Genomic DNA, 15,358 nt, shown 5'->3' on the forward strand with positions numbered 1-15,358 from the left:
ACAAGGCGCTTGTCAGGGAATGGTCTGAAGCAGAGTATGGGGGGAGTGCATTCGTAGGCAGATCAGCTTTCCTCAGAAGAGGAGCTGGAGTGGGAAGATTCGCATTCCCCCCCCCCCCGCCTTGTTTCCAGCGGGATCAGAAGCAGGGAGAAGAAGAAGAGTTTGGATTTGATATCCCACTTTATCACTACCCGAAGGAGTCTCAAAGCAGCTGACATTCTCCTTTCCCTTCCTCCCCCACAACAAACACTCTGTGAGGTGAGTGGGGCTGAGAGACTTCAGAGAAGTGTGACTGGCCCAAGGTCACCCAGCAGCTGCATGTGGAGGAGTGGAGACACGAACCTGGTTCACCAGATTACGAGACTACCGCTCTTAACCACTACACCACACTGGCTCTCACTGGGAGAAATACAGAGCAGCTTTGGCAGAAGTTACCTAGCTACGAGATAACAGGCAGAGAAACAGAAGGGAGGGGTCAGGTAGCAGAGACGTCATTAGAGATTGTGGGGAACCCTCCCTCCCCACAAACTAGGAGATCCAAACGTATTTGAGAACAAAGGATGCAGAGAGGAGGATGAGGAACTTCCTGTTGGCGCCTATTTCGGGAGACAGAAGGGAGAAGATTTAGAGTAGCCAACTGCCCTTCTTGGGGAGGGATGTGGGTTTTTGCTTACAACCTGATGCCTGAATAAAAAGGACTATAAAATATAAAGTGCTCATTAATTCTTATCTGTGAAGTTACCGAAGGGTGAGGCGGACTCTCCACGCATGACACCGCTCAGGTTGAAAGCTGGGACGGGGTCTAAGCTGCAGCTGGCCCAAAATGGGACCATGTTGAGCCATATCAGTGTTGATATTTTCACCCCTCCCACTGACAGAATCTCCTGATCTGATGTTTTGAGAAAGGAGGGGGCGGAAACTGCTCTTCTCCTCTTCCGCTCCTGGCTGACTGCCTGGCTCTGTGTGTGGAGAGAGTCTTGTCTACGTAGTGACCAGATGGCTGAGTGGGAGATGTAACACTTAGGCAAGCCAGTAGTTTGTTAGTTTGTAGTAGCTATTAGAAATAAAGGGATATGGGTGGCACTGTGGGTTAAGCACAGAGCCTAGGGCTTGCCAATCAGAAGGTCGGCGGTTCGAATCCCCGCGACGGGGTGATCTCCCGTTGCTCGGTCCCTGCTCCTGCCAACCTAGCAGTTTGAAAGCACGTCAAAGTGCAAGTAGATAAATAGGTATCACTCCAGCGGGAAGGTAAATGGCGTTTCCATGCACTGCTCTGGTTCGCCAGGAGCGGCTTTGTCATGCTGGCCACATGACCCAGAAGCTGTACGCCGGCTCCCTCGGCCAATAAAGCAAGATGAGCGTCGCAACCCCAGAGTCGGCCACGACAGGACCTGATGGTCAGGGGTCCCTTCACCTTTACCTTATTAGAAATAAAAGGAGTTATGCTTCACAGCAAGCTTCCACGTTATTTATACTCTGCCTGAGTCTGGTGCTCACAATGCAGTTGTGGGTCCAGTGCGCTGGGACCTGTTTTCCAGGGTTGGAAGGTCTCTGAAAGTGCTCCAGTCCAGTCAGGGCAGAACCAGTTATTGAGCCCAGTTGCTGACATTGGTTGAAAGGCATACTGACAATCAGTGGTTAAGAAAACCTGTGGCTCCTGCAAAGGCTTCCTGGGCTATTGGTATCTGGATGGATGTTTGAACACTCTTAAGGAGGTGGGGGCATTGCTAACCAAGGATGGCAAAACAGACTGAGGTCTATTTGAGGAACCACGAAAACTAGTTAATTCCCCAGGAGAGGGGAAAGTGGGCAGGAAAAGATGCTCTTCTAATGTCTTCTAAGCAGTTTGCAAGTACAAAATCAATTTTAAAAGTATAAAATCAATTCCAAAAGCCACACATAATTTAAAATACACGTTAAAACAGTCCCTTCAAAAGCACTAACAATATCCATCATGGTTACACCCCAGAGATTATAGTTCCATGTTTTAGTCTCATAAATCTGTTATGGGGTGTTAATGCATCCGCAGGAAACAGCAGCAGGAGACCCTTTCAGGTGGTTCGCAATCTAACGGAACCACCTTCGCTTTCAGAGCCTGCTAAGGACCCCAAGATCTCCTGCAATGATTTTGCAAAGTCGCTCAGATTCGGAAAGAGGTAGACTCCACCGTGGGAAGAGGGCCTGGGCAGGAGAATGCTAGAGTCCTGTCTAGCCAAGTTGCGTGGGTTCATTTCCAATCTGTGACCTCCAAGGATGTCGAAAGGCTGCTTGGATGAGTGAAATATTTAAAAAAACAAATGATGATTATGATGATGATGATGATGATGTAGCACAGGAGAAGGTCCTAGCCATTTCCCTCATGGGCCAAATAGTCTTTTCAGCCGCACTTAATGGTCCCTCCAAAACTGCTGCCTGGGTTTTTCTTTTGAAGAACCCCACAAAGGGGTTGCAGGAAGGGATGAACTTAGGAGTGTAACACTTGTTAAGGATGGCAAAATTAAAACCCTCAGGAGATCTGAGCGACTTATGGGGAAGCTATGGAATGAAGCAGCCTCTGGATATTAGGAAAGGTGGTCTGAGTGGGGCAATATAACAGCCGCTCTGGTGTGATGATGAGAGGTGGTGGAGTAGAGGTGGGGAATTAGACACTTACCTGGATGTAAACCAATGGAAACTGTGGAGTAAAAAAAAGAGGGGGGTCAGAGACAGCAGTGAATGGTGTTACCCCTCCCAGCACCACACAAACCTGCTCCCACCTTGATTTGTTTGTTTCCAATATCTCTAAGCTCCTTCACCATAATTCACCAGTTAATAATGCTGGATACCCAGCTGAAGTCTAATTTATGCACGAAGGGGTTAATGTCATAGAGTAAGCTGTCCTGCCAGGCCTAGGTAAGTCACTCCACTTCACTTTGGGAGGAAGACTTTTTGCCCTATTGTTTTCTTCATTCTACCATGTCAATCCCGGCCTGTAAAAAGGTCTGAGCTGGTTGCTCCAAGCTCACAGTGAATGACTTTTTAAAAAAACAACAACAAAGCCATCCTTGTGTTCCTATATAAACAATTTAGGAATTTTCATCACTTTGGAACTAGCCTGTAATAATAATAATAATTTTATTATTTGTACCCCGCCCATCTGACTGGGTTGCCCCAGGCACTCTGGGCGGCTTCCAACATATATAAAAACACAATAAAACATTGCACGTTAAAAGGTAAGTCCTACTGTCTATGTTTTCTGAAAGCTGTATGGAAAAACACATGAACCTGACCTTTGGAGAGTTTGTAAGTAAACCATTTTTAAAGTGTTGCCTTTTTCTACACTAGGGGAAGTGGAAAACTTTGGAAGGAACTTAGAAGGGCATATTTTAAAGCTCTAACAGCTTATATTTCCACGCCTTGAATTGTGTTGTGATTTTAAATCTCTGCAGGGGTTCCCTCATCTTGCTCCTAACCTGGATCTTTGCATAAAGGAATTCTCCTGTTTGTACTCATTCAAATAAAACAACTCATCAATAAAAATAGCATGGTGCTTACAAGAAACAAAGGCCACAGCTCAAAGCATATACATTCCCATCAGGTGGGCAAGTCCAGTAGAGAAGGTCTTGCTCTGCCCAACTGGGGAAGAGTAAAATGCCCCCCTGGGGTATGTCAAGCAATCTCTACCCTCCAGCCCTGATGCTGCCAGGCCTGGTTCTGGCAAGGACCCTACAGAAGGGGTGCGTGTGAGATGGGTGGAGAGGAGAGATGGAAATAAGACCAAGCATCCATGCATCACGAAAGTCCTTCCTCTGCAAACATGCAATGTTCCATAACAGCAGCCACTCCTCCTCGCAACCTTTGGATTCGGTTCTAGGAGATTTAACATACTTCTCCAAACCTTGACGTTCCCCAGAAGCTGCTAGTCCCCACCCCCTCGTGCGCATGCATGTTGCTGTTTCGAGCTTTATGAAGATCAGCACTTGCAGCCTGAACATCGGAAACAGAGAGGTGGATATGGGGGAGGTGGGTGCCATGTTTGTTTAACTAACTTAAGGGCAAAGTGTCCCATCCCTCTTTGTAGGCCCCAAAGTCTGCATGGATCGAAAGAGGTTTACCAAATGTTCCAGAGACCAGCATGGCGCACGTGATGACGAAACTCACCGTCTCGTTCAAGGGTCGGAAATCTTCGTCCACAGACATGATGCGGAACCGAACTATGAAAGGAAGAAGGAGGGGAAGGATTTACATGTGACTCTGCTACTCTGTGTGTCACAGCTCAGGAGCAGAGCACATGGAGATGGTACTCGGTTCAAACCCCCTGGAAAATCTCTGGTCAAAAGAGGAATGTTTGGCAGCTGATGCCCTGGCAAGTGAAGCAGTCAAACACAACATTTCCTGTTGCCTAGAGTAGACACACAGGGGAATCTTGCTTCAGACAGGGAGGACTTCCTGTCATACCTGCTCTGGAGCATCCTCCACCTGTGTGTGAACAAGTAGATGGGTGTGACCCTACCAGACCCTATAAGAGGGCCCGCCATGCAGCCATCTTCCTCTCTTTGGCTCTTTTGCCATCTTCCTCTCTGCTGGCTCTTAGCCAGCAGCACACAGCTCATTTTTACAAAGGATGGAAGCCACGAGGTAGAGAGTCTGAGGCCTAGCTCAGAGACTTATTTTCTCTACAAATGTAACTGTAACCACAAGATAAAGCCTGCCTTCAGATTACTGCTGTGAACTGAATGTAAGTACAGTCATACCTCGGGTTGCAGACGCTTCAGGTTGCGCGTTTTCGGGTTTCGCACCATGCCGAACCCGGAAGTAGCGGAATGGGTTTCTTCCAGGTTTCAGTGCTCAAGCATGCACAGAAACACTATATTGCACTTTGCGCATGTGCAGAAGTGCCGAATCATGACCCGCGCGTGCACAGCCTCGGTGCTGCGGGTTGCGAACGTGCCTCCCACACCGATCATGTTCGCAACCCGAGTGTCCACTGTAAACCTTACTCTTACTTTTAAAGAAGACTGCCGTGTTATTATTATTTTAAGAGGGGAAACTTACCAGGAGCAATTCAGACTGGATTGCTTAACTAACGAATCCATCAACTTGCTTCCAACAATCTGCAAGGGAATGTGCTTTGCTGCTTGCTCACTAGCGTTAGTCAGGACGGGTAATATTTAATCAATATATCCTCTCCTACTTTCTTCAACATTCCCACAGCAAGAAGGGTCCGCTTAATAAAAAGTATTTCGAAAAGGGAAGCGTGATCTGTAGGGGATTCTCCCACTGTCACTGCTGCGACTGCAGCCTCTCACTGACCTTCCTGTCCTGGCTTGTAGATGGGCTTGTCTGTCTGGACAAAGACCAAGCTCTCCGAGTTCCTGACCAGCACCTGTTGCCGTCCGTGGGCTACCATCAGCCCTATGTCCACCTCCTCCGCCACCTCCACGGTGAGGGTGGCCTCAGAAGCCTCGAGAGAGTTACTCAATCTGGGGACCTTGAAGAGGAGGGAGAAGGCAGAAGGCAGGAGCATTAGAGAAGAAAAGTCACTCGATCCAGGGACAGTCCACATACATATTGGCCTATTCCGACCTCTTTTTACTGAATGGTGACACAGACCATTCATAATGTACAAAGATTCTTCACAACTGTGAGCAGGGCAGTGGGGTAGGGCAGGGGGTCAGCAAACGTTTTCAGCAGGGGGCCGGTCCACTGTCCCTCAGACCTTGTGGGGGGCCGGACTATATTTCGAAAAATAATAATGAACAAGTTCCTATGCCCCACAAATAACCCAGAGATGCATTTTAAACAAAAGCACACATTCTACTCATGTAAAAACATGCTGCTTCCCGGACCGTCCGTGGGCCGGATTTAGAAGGCGAATGGGCCAGATCCGGCCCCCGGGCCTTAGTTTGCCTACCCGTGGGTAACAGTAACATTGTTCACGCTCTTGCTCAGGCAGCACAGAAAAAGCATATTGGTTCCTGAAATTCATTCTGATTGTACAGATAAAATATAACGGATAGAATTCTACAGGATGTGTTGCTCGTGTGTGAAGTCAGCCACGATCCAAGGGTCCCCATGTTGGGGCATGAGCTCATGGGTTTTCTTTTCTTTCTGCAGCAGAGTTCCTTTTACAGAAAACTTTTCCCGCATCTTTTACTTAGTGGAATTCCCATTACAGGAATACAGGAATACAGTCATACCTCAGGTTAAAGACGCTTCGGGTTGCGCGATTTCAGGTTGTGCACTGCACCGAACCCAGAAGTACCGGTATTGGTTACTTCCAGGTTTTGGGGCTTGCGCCTGCATAGAAGCACTAAATCGTGCTTTGCACATGCGCAGAAGCGCCAAATCGTGGGTTGCGAATGCTGCGGGTTGCAAACATGCTTCCCGCACGGATCACGTTCGCAACCCGAGCGTCCACCGTACACACCATTTGGTTCTGTTTCTCAGAGCCTTTATTATTTACAAAACTTCACACCAGTCAAAAACAAATAAAACAACATGATCCTTTTCTCTTTTACCCATCCGGCCAGAGACCTAATGCTGACTCAGTCACATACCCATTTACACTGACCCAGACTTAGTTGATCATATGCCCTAATAAGGACACCTGTTGCTGGGGAAATTTTCTGTTGCCTAGCAACTTGTTCAAGACCATTTTCAAGTTTCTTCTAGAACATTCCAACACCCCAGGCATGCACCTCCAGATGGTGGAGATGTCAGGCGCCATTGTGGCCCCCAGGTGGCTTCATTTGGTCATGAGGGGCCAACAGCCTGGCTAACTTCGAACGCCGGCCCAACTCCAATGGGAGTTGCAGTCCAAAGGCTGGTGGAAATCTGCTGAATTCCTATGCCCCACAAATAACCCAGAGATGCATTTTAAATAAAAGGACACATTCTACTCATGGAAAAACACAGTGATTCCTGGACCGTCTGCGGGCCAGATTTAGAAGGCGATTGGGCCAGATCCGGTCCCCGGGCCTTAGTTTGCCTACCCATGGCATAGATCAATGGGTTAGTGCATCCAGGTGCCAGCCAGAAGGTTGGTTGTTCGAGCCCACCTTGGGGCGGCTGTGGGCGGAAGAAGAGGACTGCACCATCAATTTACAGCAGGGGGTTGAGGGAGGTCACAGTTCAGAGATAGATGAACGAGAGTTGGGAAGTATTAGAAGAAGGGGGAGAGGAGACAGAGGCAGAGCTGACACGTTGTCACTGGAGAGTATTTCTGACCCTTCCCCTTCTTCCAGAACATAGCATTCATTAAGAGCGCAGGAACAACAGAATCAGAGACATTTGGCCACATGCAGCCACCGTAAAGGGAGGCGCTGTTGCTCAGAAGGAGGAGCCCAGTTGGAGCAACGCCATTGTCAGGGCTTGTTGCATTCTTTTGCCTCTCGCTATTATGAATGAATAAACTCATTTAAAAAGTCTATGCATTTGTTTTCTTTGGCAAGTCTTGTCCTACAATGCCTCTGGGTTGTGGTTTTTTAACAAATGTCAAATTTATTCATGTATGCCACAACAGCGGCAAAAGTCTTGATAGCACAAGGATGGAAGAATGAGGAGACCCCGACAAAGGAACAATGGCAAGAGAAATTGATGAATTATGCTGAACTGGCGAAGTTGACATCCAAATTGCGAGACAAGGACAACTGTGACTTTAAAGAAGAATGGGAACTTTATGCAAAGTATTTAAAAAGACAACAAAACGAATTGGACTCCTTGGCAGGTTTTGAATAAACATACACAAATTTATTGATTGACAACATGGTAGATAGGTAATATAAGGACTGATATAATTTTATAATATGCAGAGAATAACATGTGCTGAGAAATCAGAGAGAGGAGCTGAAGGAAGTCTGGGGGGAGGGGGGTTTGATGGGGAGTGGGGGAAAAGGGGGGACATAATGAATATGATATGTTTTGATATATTGTTATGTTGAAATTGTTATATATATATATATATATATATATATATATATATATATATATATATATATGTAGGTTTTGGTGTCTTCGGGTGTCTTCCCGTGTAAGAGTTGGGGTGTCTAGGCGACGTTTCGACGAGGTCTCACTCGTCATCTTCAGGCTAGTGCTTTCGGCTTCTTGTTACTAGAACAGAGCAGGATCTCAGTGTTTGAGTTCCTATAAATACTGTTGAGGGGGTGTGGTGTATAGCCTCCAACGTTCTGGGCAGAGAGGAAGTTCCTAGGTTAATGTGCCTTTTCTTCTTTTGTTCATTAATTACTTGAGGGATATCTTGAGTGATTACTTGAGTGATATTCTGAGTACCACTTAGGAGGGTCATTAGGTGTGGATTAGTTGCTAAAGCTTTCGTGTCTTGACCTCTTGACCTTGTAAAGAGTTTTTCTGAGAAGATGGCTGTACTGCACTTCGTTGTGCTCTGGCTTGGCTTCGTGTATAGGGGCGAGCTGTGGTTTTGTGCCCTGTGCCAGCCAGATCTGTGTAGGGATTGCAGGGGGGTGCAGCATCCGGAGGTGCCACTATGGTTTGGCTACTGGATGGTGTCTGTAATTTATCTGTGGAGAGGGTCTGGGTTTGGGTCTGGTGTGGTTGATTGGAGATGGCGTTCTGTGTGCCTCTGGTTCTGGTGTCGGTTTTTGTGGGGAGGGCTAATTTCCAGATGTCTGGCAGGCGGGACGTGTCGTCACGCTTGTTCATGTTGTGAGGGTGTTTCTCTATCTCGATGGCTTCCATGATTATTCTCTTGTGGTGATGTTCCATGTTAAAGAGCAATTTGGAATCTGCAAAATTAATTTCGTGTCCTGTTTCTTTCATGTGTTGGTAAAGAGAGGAAGTTTTTTCTTCTTTTTTGACGGCATTCTTGTGTTCTGCGATACGTGCATTTATTCGATTTATTCGTCTGTTTGTTTGTCCAATGTACGTGGCTGGGCAGACTTTGCAGGGTATTTCATAGACCCCTTAAGACACCCGAAGACACCAAAACCTACATTCCTGTACCCGTGAAAATCTACGAAAGCATATATATATATATATATATATGCTTTCGTAGATTTTCACGGGTACAGGAATGCAGGTTTTGGTGTTTTCGGGTATCTTCCCGTGTAAGAGTTGGGGTGTCTAGGCGACGTTTCGACGAGGTCTCACTCGTCATCTTCAGGCTGGTGCTTTCGGCTTCTTGTTACTAGAACAGAGCAGGATCTCAGTGTTTGAGTTCCTATAAATACTGTTGAGGGGGTGTGGTGTATAGCCTCCAACGTTCTGGGCAGAGAGGAAGTTCCCAGGTTATTGTGCCTTTTCTTCTTTTGTTCATTAATTACTTGAGGGATATCTTGAGTGATTTCTTGAGTGATATTCTGAGTACCACTTAGGAGGGTCATTAGGTGTGGATTAGTTGCTAAAGCTTTCGTGTCTTGACCTCTTGAGCTTGTGAAGAGTTTTTCTGAGTTTTTCTGAGAAGAGTTTTTCTGAGAAGATGGCTGTACTGCACTTAGTTGTGCTCTGGCTTGGCTTCGTGTATAGGGGCGAGCTGTGGTTTTGTGCCCTGTGCCAGCCAGATCTGTGTAGGGATTGCAGGGGGGTGCAGCATCCGGAGGTGCCACTATGGTTTGGCTACTGGATGGTGTCTGTAATTTATCTGTGGAGAGGGTCTGGGTTTGGGTCTGGTGTGGTTGATTGGAGATGGTGTTCTGTGTGCCTCTGGTTCTGGTGTCGGTTTTTGTGGGGAGGGCTAATTTCCAGATGTCTGGCAGGCGGGACGTGTCGTCACGCTTGTTCATGTTGTGAGGGTGTTTCTCTATCTCGATGGCTTCCATGATTATTCTCTTGTGGTGATGTTCCATGTTAAAGAGCAATTTGGAATCTGCAAAATTAATTTCGTGTCCTGTTTCTTTCATGTGTTGGTAAAGAGAGGAAGTTTTTTCTTCTTTTTTGACGGCATTCTTGTGTTCTGCGATACGTGCATTTATTCGTCTGTTTGTTTGTCCAATGTACGTGGCTGGGCAGACTTTGCAGGGTATTTCATAGACCCCTTGGTTTTCTAACTGGATTTTATCTTTTGGGTTTCTGAGGATATTGGCTATTTTTTGGTTGGTGCAAAAGGCTGTTTTGATATTGTGTTTATGGAGGATTTTGCTAATTTTATCTGTGGTGCCCTTGATATAAGGAAGGAGGGCCATGCCATTGTTTTCTTCTGTGTCTTGGTTTTTGGGGGGTGTTTCTTTTTGGATTAGCTTCGTAACCCTGTTTTGCTGGTATCCGTTGGCGATTAACACATTTGAGAGATTCTGTAACTCAGTTGTCAAGTGGTCTTCGTCAGCCAGGCGTTTGGTTCTGGAGATGAGAGTCTTGGCTACGGAGTTTATTTGTGCAGGGTGGTGGTGTGATTGTGCATGTAAGTAGCGGTTGGTGTGTGTTTTTTTCCGGTAGATAGTGTGTCCTAGGGAGCCATCAGGTTTTTTGTAGATTAGGACGTCAAGGAAGGGAAGTTGGTTGTTGGCTTCTATTTCCATAGTGAATTGTATTTTGGGGTGTAGGCTGTTGAGATGTGTGAGGAAGCTATCTAGTTTTTCCTTCCCGTGTGGCCAAATTACAAAGGTGTCGTCAACATATCTGAGCCAAAGTTTGGGTTTGTGTTCTGACTTGTCTAAAGCATTGGTTTCAAAGTGTTCCATGTACAGATTTGCGATGACCGGTGAGAGGGGTGATCCCATAGGTGCTCCTTCTATCTGTTTATATCTTTGTCCATTGTGGATGAAGTACGTGTTGGTTAGGCAGTGGTTGGTCAGGTCCAGGATGTATTCGGGGGGATTGTATTTGTTTTGAATGGCTGTCAAGGCTTCATTAATGGGCACTTGTGTGAAGAGAGATACAACATCGAAGCTCACAAGTAGGTCGTCGGGATGTAGGTTTTGCTTCTTTATTGTTTCTATGAACTGGAAGGAGTTTGTAACGTGTGAAGCGATAGATTCTGCATAAACTAGAGAAACGCCAGAAGCCCAGCCACCCTCCACAACAACCCATGAAACAAACAGTACATAACATATCAGACAGGATCCTCACCTCAACTGAAACCAAAGTACTCTCCAAAGGCTTCAACTTTGCAGTCGCCCCGAAACGCATCCCCACGGAAAACATCATATGCGGAGTCGAAGCTAGCCTAACCAAAATCAACCCAGATGAAGCCAATAAAATCAGACTCGAAGTCACCAACATCCTCTGCTCCAGCAAACCACCCAGAAGCAATTTACACAAAGAAGAACAGAAAGCACTCACCAACCTGAAGAAAGACAACAACATAATCATTCTCCCAGCAGACAAAGGTAATGCCACTGTTGTGATGAACACATCGGACTACCAAGCAAAACTATCAAATCTACTCCAAGACCCTACCTACCAACCTATAAAAACAGATCCCACCACCTATCTGGAAAAAACCACCAAATCCAAAATAAAAGCCTCTCCTATCAGTGAAGAAATCCAGCTAAGAATCATCCCCAGAGAAAAATCATCCAGATGCCCCAAACTCTACGGTCTCCCCAAGATACACAAAGAAGGAACACCACTCAGACCAATAGTCAGCTCCATAGGCTCACCTCTACAAAATCTCGCTAAATTTCTCGCTAAGCAACTTCAGCCCTATGCAGAATCTATCGCTTCACACGTTACAAACTCCTTCCAGTTCATAGAAACAATAAAGAAGCAAAACCTACATCCCGACGACCTACTTGTGAGCTTCGATGTTGTATCTCTCTTCACACAAGTGCCCATTAATGAAGCCTTGACAGCCATTCAAAACAAATACAATCCCCCCGAATACATCCTGGACCTGACCAACCACTGCCTAACCAACACGTACTTCATCCACAATGGACAAAGATATAAACAGATAGAAGGAGCACCTATGGGATCACCCCTCTCACCGGTCATCGCAAATCTGTACATGGAACACTTTGAAACCAATGCTTTAGACAAGTCAGAACACAAACCCAAACTTTGGCTCAGATATGTTGACGACACCTTTGTAATTTGGCCACACGGGAAGGAAAAACTAGATAGCTTCCTCACACATCTCAACAGCCTACACCCCAAAATACAATTCACTATGGAAATAGAAGCCAACAACCAACTTCCCTTCCTTGACGTCCTAATCTACAAAAAACCTGATGGCTCCCTAGGACACACTATCTACCGGAAAAAAACACACACCAACCGCTACTTACATGCACAATCACACCACCACCCTGCACAAATAAACTCCGTAGCCAAGACTCTCATCTCCAGAACCAAACGCCTGGCTGACGAAGACCACTTGACAACTGAGTTACAGAATCTCTCAAATGTGTTAATCGCCAACGGATACCAGCAAAACAGGGTTACGAAGCTAATCCAAAAAGAAACACCCCCCAAAAACCAAGACACAGAAGAAAACAATGGCATGGCCCTCCTTCCTTATATCAAGGGCACCACAGATAAAATTAGCAAAATCCTCCATAAACACAATATCAAAACAGCCTTTTGCACCAACCAAAAAATAGCCAATATCCTCAGAAACCCAAAAGATAAAATCCAGTTAGAAAACCAAGGGGTCTATGAAATACCCTGCAAAGTCTGCCCAGCCACGTACATTGGACAAACAAACAGACGAATAAATGCACGTATCGCAGAACACAAGAATGCCGTCAAAAAAGAAGAAAAAACTTCCTCTCTTTACCAACACATGAAAGAAACAGGACACGAAATTAATTTTGCAGATTCCAAATTGCTCTTTAACATGGAACATCACCACAAGAGAATAATCATGGAAGCCATCGAGATAGAGAAACACCCTCACAACATGAACAAGCGTGACGACACGTCCCGCCTGCCAGACATCTGGAAATTAGCCCTCCCCACAAAAACCGACACCAGAACCAGAGGCACACAGAACACCATCTCCAATCAACCACACCAGACCCAAACCCAGACCCTCTCCACAGATAAATTACAGACACCATCCAGTAGCCAAACCATAGTGGCACCTCCGGATGCTGCACCCCCCTGCAATCCCTACACAGATCTGGCTGGCACAGGGCACAAAACCACAGCTCGCCCCTATACACGAAGCCAAGCCAGAGCACAACTAAGTGCAGTACAGCCATCTTCTCAGAAAAACTCTTCTCAGAAAAACTCAGAAAAACTCTTCACAAGCTCAAGAGGTCAAGACACGAAAGCTTTAGCAACTAATCCACACCTAATGACCCTCCTAAGTGGTACTCAGAATATCACTCAAGAAATCACTCAAGATATCCCTCAAGTAATTAATGAACAAAAGAAGAAAAGGCACAATAACCTGGGAACTTCCTCTCTGCCCAGAACGTTGGAGGCTATACACCACACCCCCTCAACAGTATTTATAGGAACTCAAACACTGAGATCCTGCTCTGTTCTAGTAACAAGAAGCCGAAAGCACCAGCCTGAAGATGACGAGTGAGACCTCGTCGAAACGTCGCCTAGACACCCCAACTCTTACACGGGAAGATACCCGAAAACACCAAAACCTGCATATATATATATATATATATATATATGAGACTCTGCCTTGTTTTCTCTGCTCTTGCTGCAGCTGAGGGAGGAATAGCTTTCCTGAAGCCTTGACACCCAGCTAGTTTGGGACTGAATTCAGGGAGGGATAGGTAATCCTTGGGTTGACCAAGAGCAGGGCCACCAGGTTGGAGGGCTTCGGATCAAAGGCCACAGGTGGGGGTGGGCATGGTCCTCCTTAGGATGGAGTCCAAAATCCTGGAGAGCTGCTGCCAAGTCAGTTCTGAGCTGGACAGGCCAGTGTTCTGACTTGGGATACGGCAGCTTCCTACGAGACCACAACAATCCTGCTTTTCCTTGGAAAAATGCCCAGACATCTTGATCAGCAACAGAAAGCAAAATGGTTGCGCGTCGAGGTCCCCAAGCCACCCCTAAATAAATTCACACTTCACAGCATAATTTTCGTTTAAGGTTTTTGTCATTATTTTAGCGACAACTTTATTAAAATGCAAACAATGTGAGTGGTTGCTTAGGCATTGGTTACGACTACCTGTCCCTGCCCAGGGACAGAACTGACATCCACGAGCCTGCAAAGTCAGTAAGGGAAAACATTTTATGGGGAGTAGACGGAGTTGGGTGCCAGACCCTCACCTCTCCCCAAATGCTCCCAGGGGCTCTTGCGTGGCCCTAGCCCCCTTGACAGGGGTGCGGACAAAAGCATGGCAAGCCCCTGGATTCCTTTAATGGAATACCCTTGCAGCAACAGCACTGGAGGGGCAGGCACAGCCAATCCATACCCCTTCACCAACCAATTTTTCCTAAAACCAATGCCTAACCGCAACCTTGCAAGTTGTGACAATTTGCTACGCAGTAGGCAAAAACCAAACGGCATCAGCCAAATGGACAAAATTCCTACCAGGCCCCTGCCCCAAAAGCAGACGACCCCATGACAGGCATAGCAAGGTCAAACGCAAAAAACACCCTAAAATTAGGGAGGGTGGGCAGCTGATCCGATGCTCGCAGCGAAAAGAGGAAGCAGTGAATATATTCAACCCAGGCTGTCACTCAAAGGCAACATCAAACTCTCCAAAGCAACCTGAGGAGTCCAATCACACTTTGGGCTGACCCAACCAACTTGCCCAGCAACAGGGGGGTCTGGTCAACTCCACCGCAACCCGGGCTCTCCATGAAGGAGAACATGCTTAAGTGAGAAAAACTCACCTGGAAAGGGATGCACTGGAATGGATGTGTCTTGGACACCACATGGCTGGTGCGAGTCTCTGCTAGATTTTCCAGGGTGATGTTCACCGTCACTGACTTGTTCAGGGTGCTCACATGGACACAGATCTTCTCGGAGGTTTCTGCCTGGAGGACGAAGGGTACCAGCACCAAGTGATGCCTGGGGGGAAAGGGGAATGAGGACATAGAATCATAGAATCTTAGATATATTTTTAATCTTTGTTGGAAGCTGCCCAGAGGGGCTGGGGAAGCCCAGCCAGATGGGCGGGGTACAAATAATAAATTATTATTATAAATTATTAATATTAGAGTTTGAAGGGACCCCGAGGGTCCTCTAGTCCAACCCCATGCATTACAGAATCTCATCTAAAGCCTCCATGACAGATGGCCATCCAATCTCTGCTTAAAAACCTCCAAGGAAGGAGAGTTCCCCAGGGAGACCATTCCACTGCCCAACAGCTCTTGCTGTCAGAAAGTTCTTCCTAATGTTGAGTCGGAATCTCCTTCCTTGTAACTTGAAGCCATGGGTTCGAGTCCTACCCTCGAGAGCAGGAGAAAACAAGCCTGTTCCTTCTTCCATGTGACAGCGCTTAAGATAGCTGAAGAGGGCTATGGCTCATTGCAGGTGGCTACAACC

At 46.6% G+C, this 15,358-nt stretch overlaps 1 protein-coding gene across 1 annotated transcript in view; it reads right to left on the reverse strand.

The window, feature by feature from the left end:
• Positions 1 to 14,907, reverse strand: part of LOC308579732 (alpha-2-macroglobulin-like) — a gene marked incomplete at its 5' end in the record, with an annotated part of 69,501 nt that extends 54,594 nt beyond the window's left edge. Inside the window, 4 exons of the mRNA XM_081180665.1 lie at positions 2,654 to 2,674; positions 4,141 to 4,193; positions 5,293 to 5,470; positions 14,704 to 14,907. Coding sequence (XP_081036791.1) covers positions 2,654 to 2,674; positions 4,141 to 4,193; positions 5,293 to 5,470; positions 14,704 to 14,907 — 456 coding nt within the window. The remainder of the gene's footprint in view (positions 1 to 2,653; positions 2,675 to 4,140; positions 4,194 to 5,292; positions 5,471 to 14,703) is intronic.
• Between the last annotated feature and the right edge of the window lie 451 nt (positions 14,908 to 15,358).

The sequence above is a fragment of the Podarcis bocagei genome (genome assembly GCF_964188305.1).
Source record: "Podarcis bocagei genome assembly, chromosome: 2".
Taxonomy (NCBI): Eukaryota; Metazoa; Chordata; class Lepidosauria; order Squamata; family Lacertidae; genus Podarcis; species Podarcis bocagei.